The sequence below is a fragment of the Nannospalax galili genome, unplaced genomic scaffold (genome assembly GCF_000622305.1).
Source record: "Nannospalax galili isolate Female #2095 unplaced genomic scaffold, S.galili_v1.0 scaffold854, whole genome shotgun sequence".
NCBI classification, from domain to species: domain Eukaryota; kingdom Metazoa; phylum Chordata; class Mammalia; order Rodentia; family Spalacidae; genus Nannospalax; species Nannospalax galili.
The window spans coordinates 612,168-639,092 of NW_008334957.1; the positions used below are offsets into that span (position 1 = coordinate 612,168).

Here is a 26,925-nt window from a genome sequence, read left to right on the forward strand (position 1 = left end):
TCCGCAGCACAGCGGGAGCCGAGGGTCGCCGGAGCCGGACCCACCCCCTCCTCCCTCAGACCCAGGAGCTCACCCACCTGCTACTGCAGACCGCAAACCTCCACCCAGGCACGGCCTGCAGAGCTCCGGCCGCGATTGGCCTGCGCCGCCGTCCCGTTAGCTCGTCCTCAAGTATGAGTGGCGTAAATGCTCTGGGACCGGCCTTGGTCCCGCCCTCCGATTTGCTCCGGAGCCACGCCCACGGAACGTCACGCTGTGCCGCAGGGCTAGGAGGTCGCTTGCTGAGTCTCCGCCCCTGCCGCTCTCCGAGCCCCACCAGCCTGATGACATATGTCAGGCCCCGCCCCCTCCATAGACTGCGGAAAGGAGAGGTGGAGCCTGTCCACACACTAGAGGGGCTCGTAAGACGACATAAATGTGAAAGTGAATGAAGTTCGGTGCGGAATAAACTCCATCTTCACGAGGACCGAACTACCGGGCAGGTGGCTTTGCAGGTCCTTCGTGGGAACCATAAGAGGAAGGGAAAAGGCTGAATCAGTCTGTCCAGCATCAAGTGCGGGGTCCACACTCCTCTGCAAGGTGGACTTTTTCCGGGTCTCCAGCCCTCAGGGGCTTTGCTCGAGGGGGAAGAGAAGCCAGCAGTCCCCAACGGAGACAGCATCCCCCGAGCAACCGTGGGCACAGCATCCCCTGAGCAACCGTGGGAACAGCATCCAAAGAGCTAGCGCCGGTACAGCTGGGAGGAAAGCTGGCTTTGTACCCCGGGGCTCCTGCACTGGCCGCGGGGAGCTCGGGCTCGGGAGCCGGGCCCTATAGAGGCCCAGGCTGGCGAGGTCAGCTCTGCAGCCCACCCGGGGGGACGGGGGGACCTAGGGCCGCCGAGCTGCATACGTCCAGGGGCTGCAGGGCGTCCGCAGCACAGCGGGAGCCGAGGGTCGCCGGAGCCGGACCCACCCCCTCCTCCCTCAGACCCAGGAGCTCACCCACCTGCTACTGCAGACCGCAAACCTCCACCCAGGCACGGCCTGCAGAGCTCCGGCCGCGATTGGCCTGCGCCGCCGTCCCGTTAGCTCGTCCTCAAGTGTGAGTGGCGTAAATGCTCTGGGACCGGCCTTGGTCCCGCCCTCCGATTTGCTCCGGAGCCACGCCCACGGAACGTCACGCTGTGCCGCAGGGCTAGGAGGTCGCCCCGCCGCGCTCGGAGCCCCACCAGCCTGATGACATATGTCAGGCCCCGCCCCCTCCATAGACTGCGGAAAGGAGAGGTGGAGCCTGTTGTCGTAAAGGCTCCCTTCTGCGCAGACGCCTGGGAAGGGGTGGGGCTTGGTGACCTGCCCTCGTGCCCTGACGCGGAGGAAAGGAGGTGGGTGGAGCCGGATAACGTAACGACGCCCGGTTCCCCACGCCCGGCTTTCCAATGCTCAGGGGCCAGAAAAAAGGGTGGAGACTGAAGACGAAGGCGCTGCCCCGTTGCGGTACGCAGGCGCGCGACCTAGGGGGCGTGGCCACGTCCGGGTCCACCGCCCAGGCTGGAGGAACGAAGGGGCGTGGTCACGTCTACGTCTGCACCGCAGGCTGGAGGAGCGAGGGGGCGTGGCCACGTCGACGCCCGCAGTGGAGGCCTGAGGAATCCGTGGGCCTGAGCGAGGTGCATGGTGTTCCCCGCCAAGCGGCTGTGTGTGCTGCCATCCATGGAGGGCGTGCGCTGGGCTTTCTCCTGCGGCACCTGGCTGCCCAGCCGAGCCGAGTGGCTGCTGGCTGTGCGGTCTATCCAGCCCGAGGAGAAGGAGCGCATCGGCCAGTTCGTGTTTGCCCGGGACGCCAAGGCGGCCATGGTACTGGGGGGCGGGGGGCTGGGCGCGGGGCTGCCAGCGGGGAGCATTGCTGAGCTACCTCCCTAACCCTCTTTTTACTTTTTAAGACATGAGCTCATTAAATTTTCCAGGTTGGCCTTGAACTTGTGATTCTCCTGATTTAGCTATGTAAGTGGCTGGGATAACAGCCCGCACATCAAGCCTGGCTAGCTTCAAGATTCTTTGTTTTTGTGTCTGTTTTTGAGACAGGGTCTCCCTGTAGCTCCAGCTGCCCTGGAACTCCCTATGTAGACCAGGCTGGCCTTGAACTCAGAGAGATCCGCCTGCTTCTGCCTCCCAAGTGCTGGGATTAAAGGCGTGCGCCACCACGCCCGGCTGGTTATGTATTTTTAGAAAAAAAGAAAGAAAATTGGATTTCAAAATAAGCCCCTTTACTCTCTAGTGCAATTTGATACAGCCTCTAATTACCATCACTTCAGAGACAGCTGTTTCTTGAAACTACCTTGTACAGAATCAGAGGTGGGCTAATTGTTACTTATTTGAAGGCATATTTGTAGATATTTTTATACTCTTTTACAATTTGTAAGAAGTGGGAAAGGAGTGAATTTGAGGTACCCTGATAATTTTAAGGATCAGTGTTAGAACTGAGGGAGAAAATTTAGAAAATACGTACATTATAGCCTCATTGGCTTACTTTGTGCATTTTAGGATTGTTTTCTAGAGTGAGAGTGAGGAAAGAAAGGTTAATAATGCCTTGCTAACTTTTTGAAGTCAAGTGGTCAGTATACAGGATCTAGAGATGCTTGTACATATATGCACAGGTGTGGGCACAGTAGACCTGCTTGCTGCAGAGTTTTTCATAACAATAACCTAGACACAGCCTGAAATCTCCCTGAAGCTATTCAGTCAGTATGCAGTGTGCCTGTTAAGACATCAGTGTTACAAAATATGTTAATGATACCTGGACCAGACTGATAACGTACAGACAGGAAATAACCCCCAATATTTACTAATTTAAAAGCTTATTTGGTAATGCACTACATGTAGTATGATCTGCTATATGGTGTTTGTAGTAAGAAAGTTAGCAAAAGAATGTGCACTTGAATACTTAGAGGAAAAAAAACAGAAGAATGTCTGCTGTTAGCATTGTTTACAGGTTAAAGGAATGAAATTGATCTAAAGATTGCATAATTGTAATGCATTTAATACATATATACTTTAAAAGTGAAAAGTGTAGAAGCGAAAAGAGCTTTATATAAGCAATGTGCTTATGTGTTCAATAAACATCAGTGCGTGTTACATTTTCTGTGTCTTATCAGGCTGGTCGTCTGATGATAAGGAAATTAGTTGCAGAGAAATTGAATATCCCTTGGAATCATATTCGTCTGCAAAGAACTGCAAAAGGAAAGCCGGTTCTTGCGAAGGACTCATTGAATCCTTATCCCAATTTCAACTTCAACGTCTCCCATCAAGGGGACTATGCAGTTCTTGCTGCAGAACCTGAACTACAAGTTGGCGTGGATGTAATGAAGACCAGTTTTCCAGGTAGTGGTGCATTTTTGTGGCACAGACATGTCTTAATTTCAAGTTCTTAACTGTCAGGCAGTTGCAGACCAGGAGCTGCATTATAGATACATACAATGCTCAGTGTATCTGACAAAGCATTTGTCTGAAAAGTATAGATTCCTTTTAATATTAGCAGTTGTCTACATAGTAGTTTCTACATTACTTTGGTCCATATAACAATCTGCCTAGCAGTAAAAGGAAATTATTTTCTTTCTTAATTATACCTCAGTTTATTTTACTTAAGGATTCCCCACAATTCACCAGTACGTTGTTTGAACGACAGGCTAATCTCAACAGTATGATGTTAGGTAGAAATGACACATTTGTGCTGTATCTAAATACAGCTGTATTTTTTTTTTTTTTAGCACATTTATAAAACTAAAAGTGAGCAAACATTAAGAAATTTTTTAAGATACTTGTATGTTGCCTTGGGAATTCGTTCCTGGTAGCTTCAGGAACTGCGATGGTGAGTTGAGTGTGCTCAGACAGCGTGGATGGACTCTGCAGCTTATCTTAGCTACTTCGTGATCATTGTCTTCACTGTTGTACAGTGAGTACTTACTGTGTGATGTGCAGCATCTGCTAAGGACTCGACATGTGTTCTCTGAATCCTCTTACCTACTCTATATTGCATGCACCATTATCTTTGTTAACAGGCTAAGGAGGATGCTATTGATAAAGATTCTCTAAATTCATAGCACTGCCTAAACTTCACACTGCCTCCACTGGGGGATTTTTACTTATGTGGTCCTTTCTGCCATTCTAGAAGGCTTAAATTAACTTAACCACATCCCTGTTTCTGCATAAATTACTTATATTAGTATATCTCTCTAGTTCTTTAGTACATGAACTTTGTAGGAAAGCCCTTTGTGTGCATTTAGTCTAAGCTAGGTTCTTCTGTTGTAGGTGATTATAAGATAGACTTCCTTTCCGCCAGCGTCATGTCTTGGTTTTCAATTACTCATCAGGATGATTGTCTTTCCCATGGTCTGTATAAAGTTAGCTACAACTTGATCAGTATCATATCTCTTACACTTCATCTATTATATCACAGTGCTTAATGAATACTTGCTAGATGAAGAACTAAAAGCTGCTGCTTAATACAGGCATCAGAGTGGTCAAGAATCTCATGCCACTTTTGCTTTGTCTTTGTGTTGTATTTGCCTGACAGCTACTTTCCGCCCTGCCCATAAACCTTTTCATTACTTTATTCTGTAGTGATTTTGTAACAGTCGTGTTTCCTCTCCTCCACCCCCAAACACATACTAGAAGAGTCCGAGTTTCTTAACAAACTGTATTGTATAGACTGGGAGTGCAGGGACCCAGCCCAGCAGGCTTCTCACCAGGATTATAACAGTTTTGTGTTTTTTTTTTACCTAGGCTCTGTGGATAAACACAAAGCACTTTTTTAAACTTCTGAAGTTAGCTGCATTTTCTCTGAAGGTACATGTTTGCATTTTTCTGAGTTTATTTATGTTGCTGTAGCAGAATACCCGAGGCTGATTTAAAACAAAGGTTTATTTGGGCACATTATTCTAGATGTTGGGAAATCTTGGAAGACTGGTTAATAAATTCAGTCATGAGGGTGGTGCACCCATGGCCTTACAGTACTGTTATATTGGCAATTCAGTTTCAACATGAATTTAAGACAACCACCTATATCTAATCCATGGCTTCAAGGAAAGGACCTGGTATTCATCAGTTATCGAAGGCTTATTTTAAACAACTGCTGTAAAGGATTCATCGTGAACGTGGGGAATAGTCCATGTTTTTGTGGCTCTGAGCAGTCTTTACAGGAGCTATTACTGTACCTAAAAATTAGTGAAGAGCCATTAATCATTACAAGACAGCACAACTACACTGGCCATTGGTTCTGGTTTAATACCTGCTTGGAAATGAAGCCTCTGTGGGACAGAGTTTATAACCTATTCACTTGGTGTGCAGTGTTTACAGTAGTTCATAATCGGTAAATACGTCATTACTAAGTGAAGTTTTTAATGATGGGAAAGTAGTTAATCAGAAATGGAAGGTTCCATTTCCTCTTTAATCACAGCACTAAGGTTTTTCCTTCCCTTTGAGTGTTTCGTTGCTTAAAAGCTTGTTACCTGTGCCCAGTGATCAATGGGAAGAGCTATGTCTAGTTGGGGCATGGTATTATTACCATGCCACTGATTTCCAAATTGTGACTGGATACATCATTTCTTAGTAAAGCTTGGAATTAAACATTGGTAGCTTCGTTGGAGATTTATTAGACTTGTACTTAAGAATAAGTGATGCAGTTGATCAGGAAAATGGTTTTGAGTCTTGCTGAACGATCAAAGGTAACATTTTGGATAAGAAGGGAAAAACTTTATACTTTATACTAGGCATTATTAACTCTAAAGACAGCTTTGGGAGCAGTTAAGAACACTGGCTGTTCTTGCAGAAGACCCCGGTTTGAATCCCAGCACCCACATGGGAGCTAACAACTGTCTGTAACTCCAGTTCCAGGGGATCCGACAGTCTCTTCTGTCCTCTAGGGGCATTGCACCACACAGATGCACTTACATACGTGCAGGGAATACACACATACACACAAAAATAATAAAAAAAAATTTTTTTAAGTCAGCTTTGGGGTGTATCACTACCATCTTGAAGGAGTCACTTCCCCTTTGCACCTTTTGTAGCTGTAATTAGTATCATATAGGACCTAGAGAGTAGACTCATTGTCCTTGCTGCCTAATCCATGTCTGCTGAGTGCATTTCATTTCACAACGATTTTAAGAGATTGGGATCCTAGCACATGGTCCAATGGAGTACATTATTAATTCTGGGGAGAATGTTACTTCCTAGTCAGGTTCTTCTCTGTTTCCTAATTTTTTATCTACTATTAAAGATACTTGAATTTTAAATGTAAAGAAGGTATAGTTTTAGGATTTTTTTCAGTTAACAGTATTTATAAAATAAAGATCAGTATGTAAGTTAATATTTAAGTTGGTGTCTTAGTCACTTTTCTGTTGCTGTGATAGAAACACTGACCCAAGCAATTTATAGAAGGAAGAGTTTATTTGAGCTTACGGTTCCAGGGGAATTATAGTCCGTCATGGCAGGGAAGCATGGTGGCTGGAGGTGGCTGGAGCAGGAGTGGCAGAAGTTAAGTTCTCACATCATCATGCAGGCATGGGAAGCAAGAGAGTGACTGGAGATCTGGCAAGGCTTAAGAACTCTGTAAGCCCACCCCCAGTGACATGCTTCCTCCAGGATAGCCACACCTCCTAAAACCTCCAAAAACAGCGCCATCATCTGGGGACAAAATGTCTAAACACTTGGAGCCTATGGGGGACATATTCATTCAAACCATCACAGTTGGAAAAAGCCAAGAAATCTTTTCCCCTGTTTTTATATTTCCATGTTTGTGGGTTTTTTTATTATAAACTTCTCAGGATATTAGTTGATGCAACCAAAAACTTTTAAAATAAAAGATGCAATCCTAACCTTAATTTTAATAACTTACAGTAACTGTTTCCAGGTGTGGCACACTTCTGTATTCCCAGCATTCTGGAAGCAGCAGCAGAAATATCATGAGTTCAAGCCCAGTAAATTATAATACTTTCCTAACTGGTTTCCCCTTTCACCTCCCTCCTCACCCATTCAGTCCAGTCTCCAGATAAGAGTGGAGTGGTCTTTTGAGATAAGTGTGCTGGTTTTCTTAAAACTCTTCCATAGGCTCTCATTGCATATACAGTAGAACCCAGGCTGTGAAAGTGACTTTGTCTCTGGCTCTCTTCTTTTATTCTCAGGCTTCTACCATTTCTCATTTCTTGCTGCTCTTTTTGATCATTGTTTTCTGTCCACACTGGTCTTTCCTGACCTTCAATGTAACATCCAGAACAGTTATTCTGTGTCTTCCTTCTTGACTGCCTGACCCTTGAAGGATGAACAGTAGCCAGAACCACCTCAGAAAGGACCTTCCTGGCATGATCTACTTATCCTTCAGAGTGCCTCTGACTTGTAATTACGGCTTAGCTGTTTGGTTGTCATCTCCCTCAGTAGATGAGCTGAGATACTGTGTTTTATTATTTTACTACAGTAGTACCTTGCAGTCTAATGTGTACCATAGAAAGTAGTTGAGGATAGTAATCCTTAATTTCTCTTAAACTATTCCTTAAATTAGTTGGAAAATGAAAAAACAAGTTTGCAACTACAATAAAGCCTTTTTATCTTGGGTAGAATAATCCTAGCATCCAAATAATTGATTCTGAGCCAGTACAGTCTCAGGTTTGTCTTTAATAGTAATAGAACCCTACAGTGGTGTTTCTAAAATTGTAGTCAAAAAATCAAAGTTAGCCAGAAAGCTTATTAAGTATTCCCCGCTCTTGGGAGGCAGAGGCAGGTGGATGTCTGTGAGATTGAGGCCAGTTAGGTCTACATACTGAGTTCCAGGCCAGCTGAGGCTACAGGGAAACCGTTTAAAAAAAATAGATACAGATTCCTTGGAACTATTCCAGACATACTGAGCCAGAATTTCACAGTACAAGTGAAAACAATATATTTAAATAATTTTCCCTGTTAACTATTAGGTATATTAATATTTGGGGAAAATGCTATATTGGATGTAATTTACAGCTCCAACAGAGAAGAATTTTAAATCCGAGCCCCCTCTCCAGTTTTTTGTTTGTTTTTTGCCATATGTGTTTATATATGTGTGCAGATTCATGGAGACCAGAGAACAACCTTGGGTATCCTTGGGTATCATACCTCAGGAGCTGTCTACCTTATATTTTGAGAGAGGGTCCCTTACTGGCCTGGAACTTTTCAAATAGACTAGACTGGCTGGCCATCAAGCCCCAAGGATCCACCAGTCTCCGCTTCCTTAGCACTAGTATTACAAGGGCCAAAATTTTGCCCAGCTTTTTTTAAATGTAGGTTTGAGGGAATTAATCCACTTCTCCCCAGTCCCGTCTTTTAAAAAAACAGTGAAATAATCTGATCAAAATTATTAGGTCTTTGCCCGCATATCATATGACAAAATTAACTGTAGTTTTTATATTTTAAAGAAACTTTAAAAAGTAACTATTGTAATAAACTCACAAATCAAAACATCACACAACTACATTAAGGTAGTGTTTAAAAAGTAACTTATTGTAATGAACTCACAAATCAGAACATCACACAACTACATTAAGGTAGTGTTTAAAAAGTAACTATTGTAATGAACTCACAAATCAAAACATCACACAACTATATTAAGGTAGTGTTTAAAAAGTAACTTTATTGTAATGAACTCACAAATCAAAACATCACACAACTACATTAAGGTAGTTGCTCAAACACTTGCCCAGTACAAAACTCGATGAATGCCTGAACTTCTGTATAGTTACAGAATTAGGGCTTTATACTTCCACAGTTTTAAGAATTTGTTTACAATAGAGTAAAAGAAAAACTGACTGGAGTTAAAACTAGCAAAACAGTTTTCTGGGTGCTAGAAAGATGGCTCAACAGTTAAGTGCCAAGTGGACCCAAGATCAGTTCTCAGTACCCACATGGTGGTTCACAACTATTGTGACTCCAATTCCAGGGGATTTAAAGCTCTCTTCTGACCTGTAGGCACCAGGCATGCACATGGTGCACATACATATGTGCAGGCAAAGCACTCATACTTAATAAAAGTAAATCTTAAAAAAAAAAAAAAATGAGCTTCCTACCCTGTGTGTCATGTGCTCCTTTGCATGCATCCCCTTCCCCTCCCCTAATACCACCCTGGATTTGTCTCCTTTCTAAAGGTTAGGCCACACTTATGGCTGTTTACACGAAACGTGCATTAGAGACTGGAATCTGTATGAGGGAGAACCCGTAATTTTTTTTCTTTCTGTTTGGATGACTTTGCTTAATATTATGTGTTCCAGATGCATCCATCTTTTTGCAAATTTCACAATTTCATATTTCTTTACAGCTGAATACTTAACATTTTCTTCATGTACAACATTCTCATTGTCCATTCATCTCATGAATCTGTGTTGGTTCCCTTCCCTTGGTATCATAAGTAGATCTACAGGGCCAGGCGTGGTGGCACACAACCTTTGAGTCCAGCACTTGGGAGGCAGAGGCAGGCGGATCTCTGTGAGTTCAAGGCCAGCCTGGTCTACATAGTTCCAGGCCAGCTGTTATTACAGGGAGACCCTGTCTCCAAAAAAAAAAGAAGAAGAAGTAAAGCCAGAAACAACAAATAGATCTGCAGTAAACATGAGGATGCAAATATCTATGACAGGGTTTGAAGTTCCCTGCGGGTCTGCTGCCCAGGAGTGGAATAGCTGGGTCATATAGTAGTTCTAGTTTTAATTTTTCGAGGAACCTCCAAACTGATTTCCATAAAGGCTTTATTAATTTACATTCCCACCAGCAATGAGAAAGTCTTTTTTTTCCTCACATCCTCTCCAACATTAGTTGTTAGTTTCTTGGTGCTAGTCATTCTGACTGGAATGAGGTGGAATGTCAGTGTAGTAGCAGTAACTATCCTCAGATATCAGCAGATGGGACTAAACAAGTTTCTGCATAGCTAAAGAAACTACTAGCAGAGTAAAGAGCCCACAAAATGGGAGATAATCTTTACCGGCTATTCTTCACCCAGGGGCTAATAGCCAGAATTTACAAAGAATTGCAGAGATTAAATACCAGGGGCATTTTAAAGATTTATTTTTAAGTGTGTGTGAGGTGTATCTGTGGGAGGATATGTGTACTTAAGTGCAAATGCTGTTAGAGTCCACAGAGGCTGCAGATCCCCCTGCAGCTGGAGTTGGCTGCCCAGTGTGGATGCTAGAAACTGAACTCCAGTCCTCAGCAAGAGCAGTGTGTACTCTTAACCAATGAGCCATCTCCCCAGCTGGGTGATTAATGCAAAAGGACTTGGTACAATAGTTGACAAAAGAGGATATACATTTAGCAGTAACACCACCACCTTGAAGCTAATATTTAAGTATTCAGCAGTTCCAGGACTATACATATTTATTCTTTTATCTCCCCAACTGTTTGTCCCACCTCTTAGAGATCCTAAGTAAATATCATAGCTAAGAAGCGATAGACCACCACTTGAAAATTTTGACTCTAGGGATATAACAGTAACTCTCGTAAGAGTGTAAAAATGTTGAGTTTTCTGTTAGAATTGTGTGCATGTATTAGTGGCTGCCCAAAAAAGTACCACAAACTCATTGTAATAGTCAAGATTCTTTATAGGAACAAAACTGATAGAATAACCATGTATTACGAAGGAGATTTGTTGGACTGATTTACAAGATATGGGCTGGGTAGTCCAGTGATGGCTGCCTGCACTCTGGAGAGGCTGAGAATCTGGTAGCTGTTCAGTTCATGCACGAGGCTGAATTTCTTACAGTCCCAATCTGGCACTGAAGGCCTTGAGGATTCCTGGAGAGCTATTGGTCTTTAGTTAAACTGTGTTGGAAGACTAAAGAAGGTGGGCTCTAATGCCAGTGAAGAATGGTAGCAGCAACCGCAGCAGCAGGTAGGTGGATGAACTCACAGCGAGGAGCAGAGGTGGGCAGCAGCACCACTGCTTTTCTCTCAGCTGAACCAGAGGCATGCCTTTTCTTTCCTTCTGTTGTGGGTTGGGTTGGTATTTTGTTGTTGTTGTTGTTGTTGTTTTGTTTTGGGGTGTTTTTTTTTTGGAAACAGGGTCTCTCTGTAGCCTCAGTTGGCCTGGAACTTACTATGTAGACTAGGCTGGCCTTGAACTCCCATAGATCCACCTACTTCTGTCTTCCAGGTGCTGGGATTAAAGGCGTGCACCACCATCCCTGGCACCTTTCATCATTGAGCACTAGGTTCAGTGAGAGACCCCGTCTTTAAAAATAGGATGGACAATGACCGAGGTAGACAGCTGATATCACCTCTGGACTCCACATGTGCATACACAGGCAAGCATACACAAACATCCCAACCACATAAATAGAAAAGGATTCTTGGTCAGGATGAAGAGACTTTGCATATAGGCTGTGAAACTTGACTGCTCATACTTTGTTCATTTGAGACAGAGTCTCCCTGTAGCCACAGCTGGCCTGGAACTCAGTATGCAGACCAGGCTGGTATTGGTCTCACAGAGATCCACCTGCCTCTGCCTGAGTGCTGGGATTAAAGGTGTGAGCCACCGTGCCCCACTTGCTCACATTTCTTTTCTCTTTATGTCTGTGTACATATTAGGTTATCTCTTCCTATAGAAATCAGACTGTATGTAATGTATATGTGTATGTGTATGCTTAAAAATGAAACATTTCTGATTTTTTTATCCTAAAGAAATCTTGTTTATAGGGACATTGTTCAACTGTTTCTCTCCCCTCTCCCAAATAACTCCCAAATCCCCCACCCTTTTTTAGGTATGGTAAATTTTATTGGTTGTTTTGGTTTTTGTATATGTGTTCATGTATGTGCTGATGTATATGTATGGAGGCCAGAGGGACAGCGTTGGATATCGTCCTCAGAAATACTATCCACATTCTTGAGACTGGCTGGCTCTTACTGGCCTAGAGTTTACCAGTTAGGCCAGACTGGCTGGCCATGAGCCTTAGGGATCCTCCTGTTTCCATCTCCCTGGCTCTGGGATTATAAACCTGCACCACCACACCTGGCATTTTTATGTGGATTCTGAGGATTGAACATGGCAAGTAATTTACCAACTGAGCTATCATTACAGCCCAATGATGAATTTTAATCGAGATGCCATTATAATATATACACATGGAGACTTGTCTTAGAGTGATATAGATGGACTTGGAGGTTCTGGTACTATTAGAATTTTTTTCATAAGCCTAGAATAGTCACTTAAGGGTATTGATTGTGGATGATTTTGTTAAAGGTTATTACTTTGCTTAAAATAAACTTTGCAGTCATGTGATTTTGATCATTACAGAACATTCAGTTAATAACTGACACTATTCCTTCATGATTAAGCTGTAAGAAGCAGGATCAGTTTTCTAAACCTGTAGTTCATGTATTTTTCAATCCTTTGCCTTTCTTATGTATGTATGTACTTACTAATTTCTTAACATTCAGTAGAATGATTAAATAGAAGTTTGTAATAGGCATGAATGTATGCAGTATTATTAAGAATTTGACTGTTTGTATGCCCAATAATTACGCTGATATTTTGGGTGGCAAGTTATTTTTCTACTGGGATTTTCTAGTAGGTTTTCTTTATTCTAATTTCCTTAGTAATGCAAGCCTGTAATACATTATTTGCTTACAGTATTTCCCCAAAATACCACAGGGTGGTGCTGTAGTACTGTAGTTGAGTATTTACAGAATCCCCTTTTCTTTTCGCTGAGTTCTTTGTGCTCAAACATACATGAAAATGTGCTCATTGATATTTTTGTGCCATAAGGGCTGAGTTGTGTGATTGCTTTCTAGTGACTGCTTGTCTTTTATGTTAAGCAGTTTAGAAGTATATGTACTTAAGCTTTTTCTTTGATTGCCTTATATTTGGTTAAAATTTAAAGGATTTCTTAGAGGTTAGAAACTGAAAACTTGAAGAAACCAACAGACAAAATGACACTGCAGGTAATAGACATATCTTAAACGTAGGAATTTGGGTTATTATTCTATTAAAACTACAGTTCCACTCAAAGTTTGTAATTTATCTACCAAATCCAGGCTAAGCTATTCATTCTATTGCTCTCACATATGCTGTGTATGCCGGAATGCATTAACAACAGAGCTTTATCTTTTAATCACTCTCTGCTGTCATTTTATGTTTCAAGACAGGCTCTCTCACTGAACCTGGAGGCTGGCCAGTGAGCTCCAGGGATCGGCCTCCATTTCATCCCTATCCCTACCCCTGTAACCTGCCCCTCCCCTCCCCAGCACTGAGATTACAGACTGAACTCTGGTTTTCATGCTTGCACAGAAAACATTACCCACTGAGCTATCACCTCAGCCCCTTAACTTTCTTTTAGACTTTTTTTAGGATGCTGTTTATTGAGCCAGTGTGTACTAGTGAAACAATGAATAAGCCAGTTTTTATCGAGGGCTTCTGGTTGTTCTTGATAAACTGTTGAAAAGTAAGCACCAGATCACTGAAAAGATCTATTCGTGACCCAAAACTAAGAATTTTTTGTTATAGGGCTCTTAAGATCACACTGTATAGTACGTAGTACTTGAAAATGGATGAGAATTATTGTCTTGATCTAAAGTGCTTTGTAGTAGTTACTTTCTGTTGCTATGATAAAACACTGACCAAAGGAACTTATAAAAGGAAGAGTTTGAGTTTACAGTTCATGGCAGGGAGACATGATGGAAGGAGGTGGCTGGGAGTAGAAACCAGAGTGCTCACATCTTGAAGCAGGCATAGGAAGTAGAGCTCAAATGTAAATAATGGAAAGGCTTAAGAACTCTCAAAGCCCGCCTCCAGTGACACACGTCTTCCAACAAGGCCACACCTCCTACAACCTCCAGAACCATCTGGAGACACATTACCCAAGTACTTAGAGCCTATAGGGAAAATTCTCATCCAAACCACCACATTCCATTCCCTGGCCTCCATAGACTCAAAACTATATAGAATACAAAATACATTTAGTTCATCTTCAAAAGTCCCCATAATCTTTGCCTATTTCAATACTCTTTTAAGTCTAAAGTCTCTCTGAGTTTCAAAACGATCTCTTCACTGTAAGCCCTTGAAACATCAAAAGATAAGTTACATACTTCAACATACAATAGAACCGAATACACATTACCATTCCAAAAGGGAAGAATGGGTACATAATAGAGAAATACTAGATGGAAATCTCGTAACGATGTCGGACTTCTGTGGCTTTACTTCCCAAAGGACTTAGATGGCTCAGCCCCTCCAGTTTTTCTGAGTGCAACATCTCTTTTGGGTTGGTACCACTTGTATGCAGTTCTCCTTGGTAAATGTCTCAGAGCACTAGCTTCTCCAACATCTTGGGCTCTCTGCTAGACAATCAGACATCACCATCAAAGCTTCTCTCAGTGACCTATCAGGACCTCCTTTATGTAGGGATGCCCCTGGTGCACACTGCCTGGCCTTAAGGATCTCTGAAACCAAGGAGGAAGAACCAGTGACCCCTTAACTCTTACATCTTTCATGCCTTTAAAGCCAAGTTCAGCTACCAACCTGGGGTAGATTTTGGCATGCTTCACCCACAGTTCCAACAGCTTTTCTATGTTGTGGTTTTCTAGGAGTAGAAAACCCCTACATTTCCTACTACTGGTTGGAAGCTTAGGTGGGAATGGTCTTGTCCTGAAGGTACTCTTTCCATTGTTTAGGTGTAATCTCTAGGCCTCTCCATAATTGCTCTTAATCTTAACAGAAGGCACCTCTCCACCACTTTCCTTGGCTCCAGCTTTAACCTTTCTAGTGCTCTTTTCAATCCGAACTGTACATTCTGCAGTTCTTTCTGCTCCATTCTCTCGTTTTCATTGTAGATCAGTATAACAGTAACCATTAGTAGCCACACCACTATTTCTGTGTTAGGCTGTCTTGAAATTTCCTTTGCCAAAGAAATTAGTCCACTTCTTTTCAACTTAACCTCAGACGAGCTTTTAGGCTGTGGGCAGACTCCAGCAAGGGTCTGCCAAAATATCCCAGTTGCTGCTTAAGTCCTTATTTCCTTCTGTACCTACATTGTTCAACACTGCTTTCCTCCAGGCTTCTACTAGAAGGACCTGTTAAGCTCCACTTATAGCATTCAACTGCTTTTCTAGTCTAAACTTCCAAAGTCTTCCACATTCCTCTAAAAACCCATATGGTCAGGTTCTTCACAGCCAACAGCCCACTCTCTGGTACCAACTTCTATATCCGTTACCTTTTCTGTTGCTGTGATTAAATACACTGACCAAAGCAACTTATAGAGGGAAGAGGGCTTTTGTTCTTGTTTTTGCTTACAGTTCCAGAGCCCATCATGGTGGGGAGGCATGCTGGAAAGAGGTGGCCGCAGTAGAAAGAGCTCACATCTTAAAGCAGGCACAGGAAGCAGAGCTCAAACGGAAATATGGCAAGGCTTAAAGAACTCTCCAAAGTCTGCCCCCAGACACACACTTCTTCCAGCAATGCCACGCTTCCGAAAACCACCTAGAACAATGCCACCAACTAGGGACAAAATGTCCAACTACTTGGACCCTATAGGAGGACATTCTCATAACCACCACAACATACGTCGTATAATTTTAGGATCATAAGTATTCCTAAGACTGTCTTCACTATTGAAGTGGGAGCTATGGGGGAATCATTAACATCTTTGTGGGAAAACTGATTTGTAATGTTTTCTAACTTTGAGTTACTATGGGAGAGATAGTATGCTTAAGGTAGGAAAAGTTGTAAACCTTATGAAGGAAGAGTCTATTCTGAAGATGTTCCTATATCTACCACTTGATTGTAATAATGTGATCATCATGAAATTCTAGTTGTTGAATTCTGTGGGGGGGATTTGGTGATTATGTGCCTGTAATGCATTATAAAAGAACTTAACTTTTTTTGTTCCAGACCCACTTTTCCCCATAAGAAATGCTCATAGAGGGTGAGGCAGAAGCTATCACCTAACAACTTGCAGTCATATGGTTGGAAATGCCACATTTTGGAGATGGGCATTTTAGAAATGAAAGTTGGTATAGATATGCTGTTGGTAGTCTGCACAGAGATTAACCTTCAGAAGGTTTTCAGGAAAATGATATAATGTCATAAGTCCAGGATGTAAGACAAAACAGTCAGGAAGTAGTAAGCCAAACAATTAGCATTCACTTACTCCTCCAGTAGTTATAGTTCATCGATAGAGGCCCAAGCGCTCTCTCTAATAAGCTGCTTAGGTTGTGAACATAGGATGCCAAGAACTACGATCCATTTATTTTTGCCTATTAGTTCAATTCATAGTTGTGTTGTATTTGTAGTTATAAAAAGTTTTCTAATTTCTAAACTCTAATTCTGATATCTTTAAAAAATCAAAGAGGCCTACCATGTATTTTAATTTGTAGCTTAGGTTCTGTGAACAAAATCCTTTTAAGTTGTATCCTTTATTTGTCATTTATTTTTGGAGTGCTCTTTAACATATTATAGGAATGACTTTTATAAAATGGACATAATCTGAAGTAATGACGTTTAATTAACTCCAGCAAAACCATAACCTCTTGTGTCTTGTGACCTGGCCACCTGTTCTCGTTTCCTTGACAACCTCAATTTGGTGCTCCATCCAAAAAATAACGAATATGGGTGTGCTTGAGAGTTAACATAACAAAGCCCTGAAAGACTACATCCATCTACAGTGAAGACTGGGAAAGTTGCATGACCTTGAGTGAATGAGATGTTTTAGAACTAGGGGTGTAAAGGCTGGATGTTATTATGTTAAGATAAACATGGAGCCAAGCTTATACTTCCCTGGGTGAAGCTGGAGAAACCATATTGAATAAAATCGTGGGTAGGACCTGACTTGAGGACACAGTTCCAGGAGACAGTTCCAAGAGATATCTGGTAGAAAGAATGTCCTCTGGGTTCAGGCCTAGTCTTAAAAACTAAGTGTACCAGTATTCGTAATACTGGTATAGTATTTCTGCAGTATATTTTTGTCTTTGGAATGTTCTTGCTAACCTGTATCTCAGATTTTAGCAAATGAGCTTATTTCATGGCAGCATGTGTAAAATACTACTTTTATTTGAAGAAGTTATATTAAAAAGCATTACTTTTAAAAATGTATGTGTGTGTGTCTATATGTGAGCATAAGCTCTGTATGTACAGGTGCCATAAGATGCCTGAAGAGGGCTTCAGAGCCCCTGTAACTGAAGTTACAGGCTGTTGTGAGCTGCCCGACACAGGTGCTGGAAACCAAATTCTGGTCCTCTTGAAGAACAACAGCAAGCACTCCTAACCACAGAGCCATTTCTCTAGCCCCATAGAAAGTATGCTTTAAGCAGTTATTTTCAGAGAAATAAGTATATTATAACTTAGAATAACTTAGAATAAACAGTGTTCATAATATTGTTCAGTAGCCTTCCAGTTACCAACAATTATAAGACTTTTCCTTTTCCCCCAGTAATACAGCAGGGTCAAAATTTAAACCCCCAAATAGCATAACTGTAATGAGTATTTTCTTTGTATTTCTGAGAAATACTCTGTCAAAGATAGGAAATTTCCTTTCAGTTATTTTAAAATTGTAACAGGTTTGATTGCTAAGTATTTCTACATTTTTTAGCATTTTTGTAACAAGGTTTTTCTGCTGTAGCTAAAATTCCTTCTGGGAAGCGTAAACAATGTCCACTCCGCTTCTCCTTTGGTCCCTGCGACAAACTGAGGTAGTTTCACCAAACTGCAGTCTGGGAAACTAGCGTTTATTGGAGTTGGCTTACAGAGCCATGGGCGAGGGTTTACTTCTAGGAGTGTGGGTGCTCCCCTTCTAAGGGCACAATGGACTGTCTGCATCCAAGTGTGGATAGTGACTTGTCCACAGCTGCACTGATGGTGAGCGAGCTTACCCTTCTCCTTTCTGTATTCCCTTAGCCCCTCCCCCTTGTGCAGCTAGAGCCAGATGGTTGAGTGGGAGGTGTGGCTGACTGTCTTTGCCCGTTCTTTTTTTTGCTGAGAGTAACAGTGAACAAGCTTAGCTGTGATGATCCTAGGCAAGCAGGTGCAACCAAGCTTGGGAAGAAGGCATCTGCCTATGCCTCCTTTTGGGGGACAGTCCTATGCAATATCTTCCTTATGAATTAATTCACAATTTCACAGGTTTCTACGCTAACCCATGCTTGTCCCAGCTAACTTTGATTTGTTGGTATTTTGTTAAGGATTATTTCTTTTACTGCTTGTTTATAGTACTAAGAATTGAATCCAGGGCCTTCCACATGCTAGGCAAGTGCTCATTTAGGATTATTGTTTCTGAATGGATTGGCCTGTAACTTCGTTTCTGGTTTTTGGGTTTTGGTTTTTGTTTCTGTTTTGTTTTTGGTTTTTTGCTGCTTTTAGTAGTTAAGCGATAACATAGCCCTTCTAAAGTATTCCTTTCTTTTTCAATTGAATAGTTATTTTAAATTCTGTATTCTCTGATTTGACAGGTCGTGGTTCAATTCCAGAATTCTTTCATATTATGAAAAGAAAGTTTACCAATAAGGAGTGGGAAACAATCAGAAGCTTTAATGATGAATGGACTCAGCTGGATATGTTTTACAGGCATTGGGTATAATTTCTTTGTAACTTTTTCACAGTCATAGTCTGTAATGATTCCAGTATCTTCACTAGAAATACAAGTGAGAAAGCCTTTTTGATTACCTAATAGTACCATATAATGTTTAATGTGCAGTTTCTTGAGAACTTTATTCTTTTTATGCATATTTTATATTATTGCAACATTAATTTTTGAGAAATTTAACCAGTATTAATGTATAATTAGAAGATACTTTCAAATCTATAAAGTAAAGCATTTTATTTAGCATTACTTATGATCATGTTTTTTGTCTTAAACTCATACACATGAGTCTTAATTACCAGAGGACATCACTTCAGCTCTTTATAATTTAGTTATTTCTCATATCCCTATTGAGGATGGTGCTGTTTGGTCATTATAGTTTACACTTGAGAGAAAGGAGACACAGAGATCGTGAATGATTTAACTTAACATCACATAGATGATTTGTTTCCAATGGACAAAAATCTTTTTTTAAAGCTTAGAGTTATAACATAGAGTTAGAAATCCAAATACATTAACACTGTAAATTTTATGAAAAGTTTTAACTACCGAATTCTCTTTCTTAGGCATTGAAAGAAAGCTTCATTAAAGCCATTGGTGTTGGATTGGGATTTGAATTGCAGCGGCTTGAGTTTGATGTATCTCCGTTAAACTTGGATATTGGCCAGGTTTATAAAGAAACACGTTTGTTCCTGGATGGGGAAGAAGAAAAAGAATGGGCATTTGAGGTAAGAAATTTATAATAATTTTTTTAAGACTCTGATACTTGTGCATATATACCAGAATTATCTGGGGTGGTATTTATTGAAATTAGACACCGGAGGAATCCCATACTGATGTTCTGAAGATGAAGTTAGGGATTCTGTGAGAGCATACAACTTGTAAGCTAATTCTTGAATTTCCTGTTGAGTTAAGGAAAATGGGAAGGAAATAGAGGCCCTGGAAGAAAGCTCCGTATGAGCAGCCACTGGTAGTTATGTAACTGGACCACGATGAAAGGATTTGGGAGAGTGTGACTTAGGCTCCTAGGATGTCATTGATCAGCTTAGAGACTTTAGACTTCTATGTGTGTTTGTTTTTTGTTGTTAATTCATGGCTGCTTGTAAGAGAAATTGAAGCGAGGAGTGCATTGGCCACTGGAATGGTTCAGAAACTGGGCTTAAGAAGGGGCTAAAATTAGGAAATGAAGTACTCGGCTCTTGCCTTTTATACATGGGTTGCTATATACCTTGGCTTCACTTTTCTCTAGATCCTCTTATTTATACACTGGCTTTCTCAGTTTCTCTATTGTGTTGCCTCACAGGAAACACAACTGCCTTAGTGTTCTTGCATATAATGCCCAGTATTCCTGCATGTATTAGTTCATTGCTTAAAAATGAAGTTAGTGATCCTATTTGTGTTCCAGGCCCTCAAATCCCAGGAGTGGGACCTCTCTGGCCTACATTGGGTTGGGCATCTCTCTCCAGACCAATCTTTGTGGCCACAGAAATGGTCTAAAGTGGTTGTGATCACTGTCTCTCCTGTTAGCAGTGCAAAGCCGAGCAAACAGGCTCCATTATAATGTAGTGTTCCTTACTATAATCCCCTAAATGATTTGCAGAGAAGGTCCATCCCCCAGAGTTAGCAGTGAAGGGATAAAATGTATGCACTGGTTTTCTCAAGAAAATTTAACAGGCGTTAAGGAGAGAGTGAGAAAAATCAGATTTATATTTTAAGAAGACCAAGTCGTATTTGTGATTCTATGTGGAGGTTGAAGAAGTGAGGTGTCAAAGATGTGTGAGCTCTGCACTGACAAACAGGACTGTTTGTTGAGATGTAGAACACTAGAAAACAAACGGGTTGCTGAATTTGAGATGCTGTTGAAATATCCAAGTGAAGAAGTCAAGTAGTGGATGGAATGGAGAACTAGACAAGGAGGAAAAAGTAACTACAATTATGACAGGTCCCTGAAACCAGAGATTGGAAGTTGAAGCTGTGAGAGTACTTAAGTTAGAAAAAACAAGATCTGGGAGCGGATCCTGAGAATACCCGTATCTAAGGGTGGGTGGGCCATGGAGGGAGCTAAGACTGATGGACATGGTAAGAGGACACTGTCAAGGACTAAGGGCCGGTGTATCTTAAAAAGGAAATATTTGTGTCAGAACTGCCCATTTACCTAGGGGTTCTGCTAAAGAATAGGTTTTATTTCTGATCTTATGTTTTAACACATAATATGTTTTGCTTCAGTTGCCCTGTTTGGCCATGCTTTCCCAGTACGTACTCCACAATGTGCAGAGGTCACCCCTGTTAGTCCTTACAAGTCATCCCTATTAGTCCTTGAGTATCCACTCCCCTTTCATGTTTCTAAACTGTTCAAGTTGTCTTAGTTTGTTTCTTCATTGCTGTGATAAAACACTCTGACCACTACCAACTTGGGGAGGAAAGGATTTATTCAGCTTACATCCCCCAGGTTGCAGTTCATCAGGGAGCCCAAGGTAGGAACTCAGGGCAGGAACCTGGAGGCAGGAGCTGGAGTACAGGCCATGGAGGAACGCTGCTTACTGGCTTGCTCCCCTGGCCCCTGCTCAGCCTGCTTTCTTATGCAACACAGGCCCACCTGCCCAGGGGTGGCACCACCCCCAGTGGGCTGGGCCCTCCCACATCACTCAAGAAGATGCCCCTCAGACATGGCCACAGGCCAGTCCAATAGAGGCAATTCCCCAACTGAGGCTCCCTCAACCCAGGTGTGTCAAGTTGACACTAAAACTATCCAGCACACAAGTTAAATCTTGTTTTCTGTAAAACAGTATGTTTTATGAAGTTCTGTTTTTTTTTTCACGTGACATAACAAGTTTTACCTGGGAACCTTTACAATTCTGTTTTGCATTCTTAATATTCCTTGAGGGCAGGGGCAGTACATGCTACAGCATTTAAATTAGAAAACTGTTATAGACTTAAAACATCAGCTTATATATAATCAAGAACCCCTTGTTTATTGCAGAAGTTCCAAAGGATTGTCCACTTAATCTGAATGGTATATCTCATACCTGGGGAAATAAAATACTCTTGATAAAATCCTCCTCCAGCAGGAATTTAGTATTTTTGTAGGCTCTGATTGTAACTAGTTTCTATTTGCAAAGTTACTAAGAAAAATTTCAAGTGACAAGAAAAGATAGAAATAATGCTTTTGCTTTGAAAAGAAAGGGCTTATCAAGAAGTAAGGTGTTAAAACTTACAGAGTTAGACTTTTTTCAGTAGTTTGCCTTTAAGGAAAAATAGTAAAATTAAAATGCTTTACTTTACAGCTTAAAATCTCATTTTTTTTATAAAGATGGCGTGTGTACTAAGGAAATCGTGTATTGTACTGAAGCATAGCAGTCTTCAGGGCTGTCAGTGGAAGTAATAAATTATTATTATTCATTTTAAAGTTGGTAGAAATTTTGAGATTCACAATAATTGTATGGTTAATAAATTATAAATTCAGAAAATTCTTGACAAATTGAAAAGTCTTAAACCTAAGTTTTAAATTCAGTATTATTGACTGAACTAGTTAACTATCAAGCTCGTTTTTATTTATTTATGATTTTTTACTGCCTCAGTGTGTATTGCATTTTAAAGCCCTTTCCACTCTGTTGTATAGGAAAGACTAGAAAATGGCATGCCTATAAGTGTTACCTCTGTACCATGATTGTCCATAAGCTGTAGTACAGACAAATTGTGGATCACCACGCCATATGGGGTCATAAAGTTAAATGTGAAGCCCACAAAAATTTGTCAACGGATTTGTAAACATGCAACAACCAAAAGTTAATTTAAAGTCAAACACATAATGATTCCACAGTGTTTCGGACAACATTCACTCATCATGCATTGTTGCATGGCTTCACTACAGTCTTGGTCCTGAACATACAGCTGTTCTCTTTGCATTTGCATGTCATCATGCAGTACTACAAAGGCCAAGAAAAGCTGCTAATACGATTCTGCTCAGATGTGAGACTTAGTATGTTATGAACTGCAGTGTGTTTACATAAATTACATAAAAAGTCTTGTGCTCTTAAAGTTAGGAATTTTATTATTTTCCTGTCAGGATTCTTTAACTTGTAAATATCCAGTTAATATATCTTTCGATTGTTTTGTTTTAGGTAAATAAGACATTTATTTCTTTAGTGTGTAAATTTGCTTTTTATAATAAATAAGAAAGTTGTGCATGTAGCAACGAATGGTTTTAAAATGTTTATTTATAATTTATATCAGTAAATGCTTGATTTATATACCCGTTTTATCTTACCTACCTATGATCATGTCAGAATTTCTCATACAAATTTCATACAAAAAGAGATTGCAAGTGGAAAAAGCTTAAGTTGTGGACTGGTGCTGGAGAGATGATTCAGCAGTTAAGAGCACTGTCTGCTCTACAGAGTACTGGGCTTCAGTTACCAGCACCCACATGATGGCTAACAACCATCTTAACTCCAGTCCCAGGGCATCTGACACCCTCTTCTGGTCTCCACAGGTATTGTGCACACACAAGTGCACTTACACATATATGCATGCAAAACATTCAAATAAGTAAGTAAATAAAATGTGAGAGGAAATTATGAGCTACAGTATAGTTAATTAAATGCTTATAAACCAGTGTTACAGCCTGACTAAAAATATATATATATATATATATTTATTTATTAATGTATAAATATATATGTGTATACACACAGACATTATATATTTATATTAATGTATAAATATATATGTGTATACACACAGACATCACCAGTGAGGAGTAAATGTCTGTTGTGAACCTGTGTGATACTGGGTTTGAGAGCCCATAGCCTAAATCTAATCATTAAAACTCTTCAATCCTAGCAGGGCAGTGTCACATCTTTAATTCCAGCACTGGAGAGGCAGAGGCAGGCAGATCTCTGAAAACCCTGGTATATATGTAGCAAGTTGCAGGCCAGCTAGAGTTACATGGTGAAACCCTGTCTCAGAAAACAACAAAGAAGATTCTTCAACCCTAAAATGAGCAACATTTATATTAATAAAAGGGAGTTGGGATTTGTATTTAAAATGTTAACTGTCAAAATAGAGACTAACGACATAAAAGTGAATGAAGTGAAATGAAATGCTTGATCTGTACTTTGTGGTATCTGGTTCCTAGAGGAAAACGTGTGCATAGATGTGTAGAGTGGAAACAAGGGCTAGAGGATGTCAACAAAACCTTGTCTAGATTTATGTTTTGTAATCTCTCTTTACTTTTATGTTTTAGGAAAGCAAAATTGATGAACACCATTTTGTTGCAGTTGCTCTTAGGAAACCTGATGGATCTAGACATCAAGATGTAAGATTTTATGACTTAATTTTTTTCCTTTTTTCTTTTATTATATATATTGTTTACTTATTTTATGTGTATGAGTGTATTGCCTGCATGTATGTAAGCATACCCATGTCCTGCAATACCTGTGGAGGTCAGAAGAGGGTGTAGGATCCTGAACTGGAGTTACAGTTGTTAGCGGCTTTGTGGGTGCTGGGAATCAAACCCAGGTCCTCTGCAAGAGCAGCCTGTGCTCTTAAATGCTGAGCCATCTCTCCAGGCCCCTTTATTGTCTAAAAAAGATATATGAGCCAATGTTATTTTTTCTTTTATTGATGAAAACAGTACTTTACCTTGCATTGGGTGGAGGTCATGGTAGGTTTTGTTTTTGTTAGATTATCGTTTACAAGGTCTTTCATTTTCAAGTCTAAGATTATCAGGGATTTCATGAAAAAAACCATAAAATCATGTTACCTGCTTTATATTTTGATACCTTAAATGTTATAAAAAAATTTTTGAGAGCAACACAAATCTGTGAGTATAAACATAAATATTTAGAAAACAGTTTGACAGCATGACTATGTAACCATTGACAACAGTAGATTCCCCTATAGATCCTGTGATGTTGCAGCCTAGGTATATAAAATGGAGGCCTGAACTTTGTTACAGCAGTGTGTAATGCCCCAAGTATTGTTTAGTACAAATGGATTAGTCCTCATTTGAAATGCTTTATGGCCAAAAATGTTTTGGATTTTGTATTTTGTCAGATTTTGTAATATTTATACTTAATGAGACACTTTGGGGTTAGAACCCAACACAAAGTTTATGTTTCAAATATACCTACATAGAGCCCGAAGGTAATTTTATACAGTATTTTTAGTGTGTGTGTTTTGACTGGCATGTCACATGAAGTCAAGTGGAAAGTGTTCCAGTTGTGTCTAACAGGTACTCAGAAAACAATGTTTTCTTAAAGAACTGTTATCTTTGTGCAGTTATGCAAATTAATCATAGCAACTCCACATGCCTGTGGCATACTTCTGCTTGATAAAATTTCAGATCTTGGGATGCCTTTTAACTTATGTCTGTTGAATCAGACTTTGTATTTGTGGGGTTCATTAAATGTATGTTTTAAACTAATGCCACAGGTGATGGTTGTGCATAAAACTTCAAGATCTTGTTTCCATTTTTTTATATTCCTTTTATATTTTAATAAAAGGAATGAAAACATTCTAGAAATTGTACTATGCTTTAATGCTAATGAAATGGAATTACTTCTTAATTAGAAAGCTGGTCATATGGTTATTGTATAGTATAAAAATGAGATAATCTTGTTTTCTCTCTTAGGTTTCATCTCAAGATGATTCAAAACCATCCCAGAGGCAGTTTACTATTCTTAACTTCAATGATTTAATAGCATCTGCTGTTCCCATGACACCTGAGGATCCTTCATTTTGGGACTGTTTTTGCTTCACAGAAGAAATTCTAATACGGAATGGTACCAAGTCATGATACGATTCCCTAAGTAAGACAAAGAAGTGAAAGTGGTGATCTTCCACAATCCCTGAAAAACAGATGCCCAGTGTGATCAAATTTTATCTAATAAAGCATTTTTAAAAAGCCAAGTACTTTTTAAATGAAGATTTCCAGTTCAGTCTAGCTCACTTGAATGTTTACCTCCCTGTCCAGAATTGGAATTAGTTAATAGAAAGGGTGACAAAATCTTTAAGTGATAAATGCACTGTGGAAAAAACAAAGTGCAGACATGCTGAAAGGAACATTTACATCTTGTCTTCAAGAGAATTACTCTAAAACTTTCAGTATCTTTCCACACACTTTTCTTGCAAATGAATCTATTTTAACATTTTACTAATGGGAACATGCTGTTTTGTTTTTAACTGTATATCTACTGTTCCTAAGTATTCTATTCCTACTGCATAGACATTTTAGTGGTTCTAAAGTACTCTCTTGTATGACTAATAACAGTTGGGTAACAGTGTCCAAATACAAGCTTAAGGAAGCAAGAGCATCTGTATCGCACATAGCACAAGGTCTGATTCCTCATTAGCATTGAAATTGCTTTTTTTTTCTTTTTTCGTCTTAGCCTCAGTCCAAAAAACTGCTGTTGTAACTTCTGAGTTTACATCTTACCTTCATAAAGTCATGGCATTTGTTTTATCCCTGAGGAAGACTTCCTAGTAACCCCCAAAAGATTTTCCCTCACTTTTCAGCAACTAGCATGTAATCCCATGCTAATTTCTGACTTTTTTCAAGAACCACTGTTAAGAATAGACTATTGAAGAAAAAGCTAAAGCAGGTTTGGGAGAATGGCACTGAAGTGGAGCTTACTACCTGGCAGGAGAAAGATGCGCTATAATGTGCTCATTTCTCTGTTGGAACCTTTGATTGTGTCATTGGTGTGAGCAGTGAGCTCTGTGCTGTGAGGTTCATGCTTCATCGTGTCCTTCAGAGAGTTCTTAGAAGTGGAATGACCGGTTCTAAGGACTTAAAAAGCAGAGCTTGGTGTATATTACCACATTGTTCTTGTAAAGTCTGTGTGACCAACTGCCTCCTGTGTATTCTCAGTCAACTGTAGGTTTTACCTTGGTTTTGTTTTTGAAGGTTTGCTGGTTTGTTTTTACGTTTTGCTTTGTTTTCCTCCTTTCCCTATGTTTTTTCTTGGCTTTATAAGTAAAAAGTGATGTCATATTTTAAATTTGCATTTGTTTCATTACAAATGAGGTTGATATGTCAGTGTTACTATTGGCTATTTGTACTCCCTTTTTCTGACCTCTTTCTTGTTCATCTGTTTTTATTTTAGTAAGTAGGTCTTAAGTGTGAACATAATAAGATGCCAAGACCATAATAAGATGACAGAATCTATTCCACGGTTGTAGTGCATGTCTTCAGGGTTAGTCTTGTAACTTTTAAAAATCAAGAAGTAAAGTAATGTCCTTGTTTATATTACTAACATTAAAAATTGTGTGTAAATTGTATAAAATTACCCAGTAAAAAGTTTATATAATTTTTATTTTATTAAGCATGCTTAATTATTCAAAGCATAGAAAATCATGTAGCATTTATAATA

The 26,925-nt window shown here is 40.2% G+C and overlaps 1 protein-coding gene across 2 annotated transcripts; it reads left to right on the forward strand.

Annotated features, from left to right (window-relative positions):
- Positions 1-1,552: 1,552 nt before the first annotated feature.
- Aasdhppt (aminoadipate-semialdehyde dehydrogenase-phosphopantetheinyl transferase) lies at positions 1,553-26,802 on the forward strand. 2 transcript variants are annotated; one of them, XM_008829698.3, is made up of 6 exons: positions 1,553-1,835; positions 3,134-3,362; positions 18,420-18,541; positions 19,117-19,278; positions 23,796-23,867; positions 25,185-26,802. In XM_008829698.3, the coding sequence occupies exons 1-6, from the start codon at positions 1,653-1,655 to the stop codon at positions 25,347-25,349; spliced, it is 933 nt and encodes a 310-aa protein (XP_008827920.1). In that variant the 5' UTR covers positions 1,553-1,652; the 3' UTR covers positions 25,350-26,802. The 2 variants fall into 2 exon arrangements, with proteins under 2 accessions (XP_008827920.1, XP_008827921.1); XM_008829699.3 differs by having other exon boundaries at positions 1,560-1,835; positions 3,134-3,359; positions 25,185-26,519.
- The last annotated feature ends 123 nt before the right edge of the window (positions 26,803-26,925 follow it).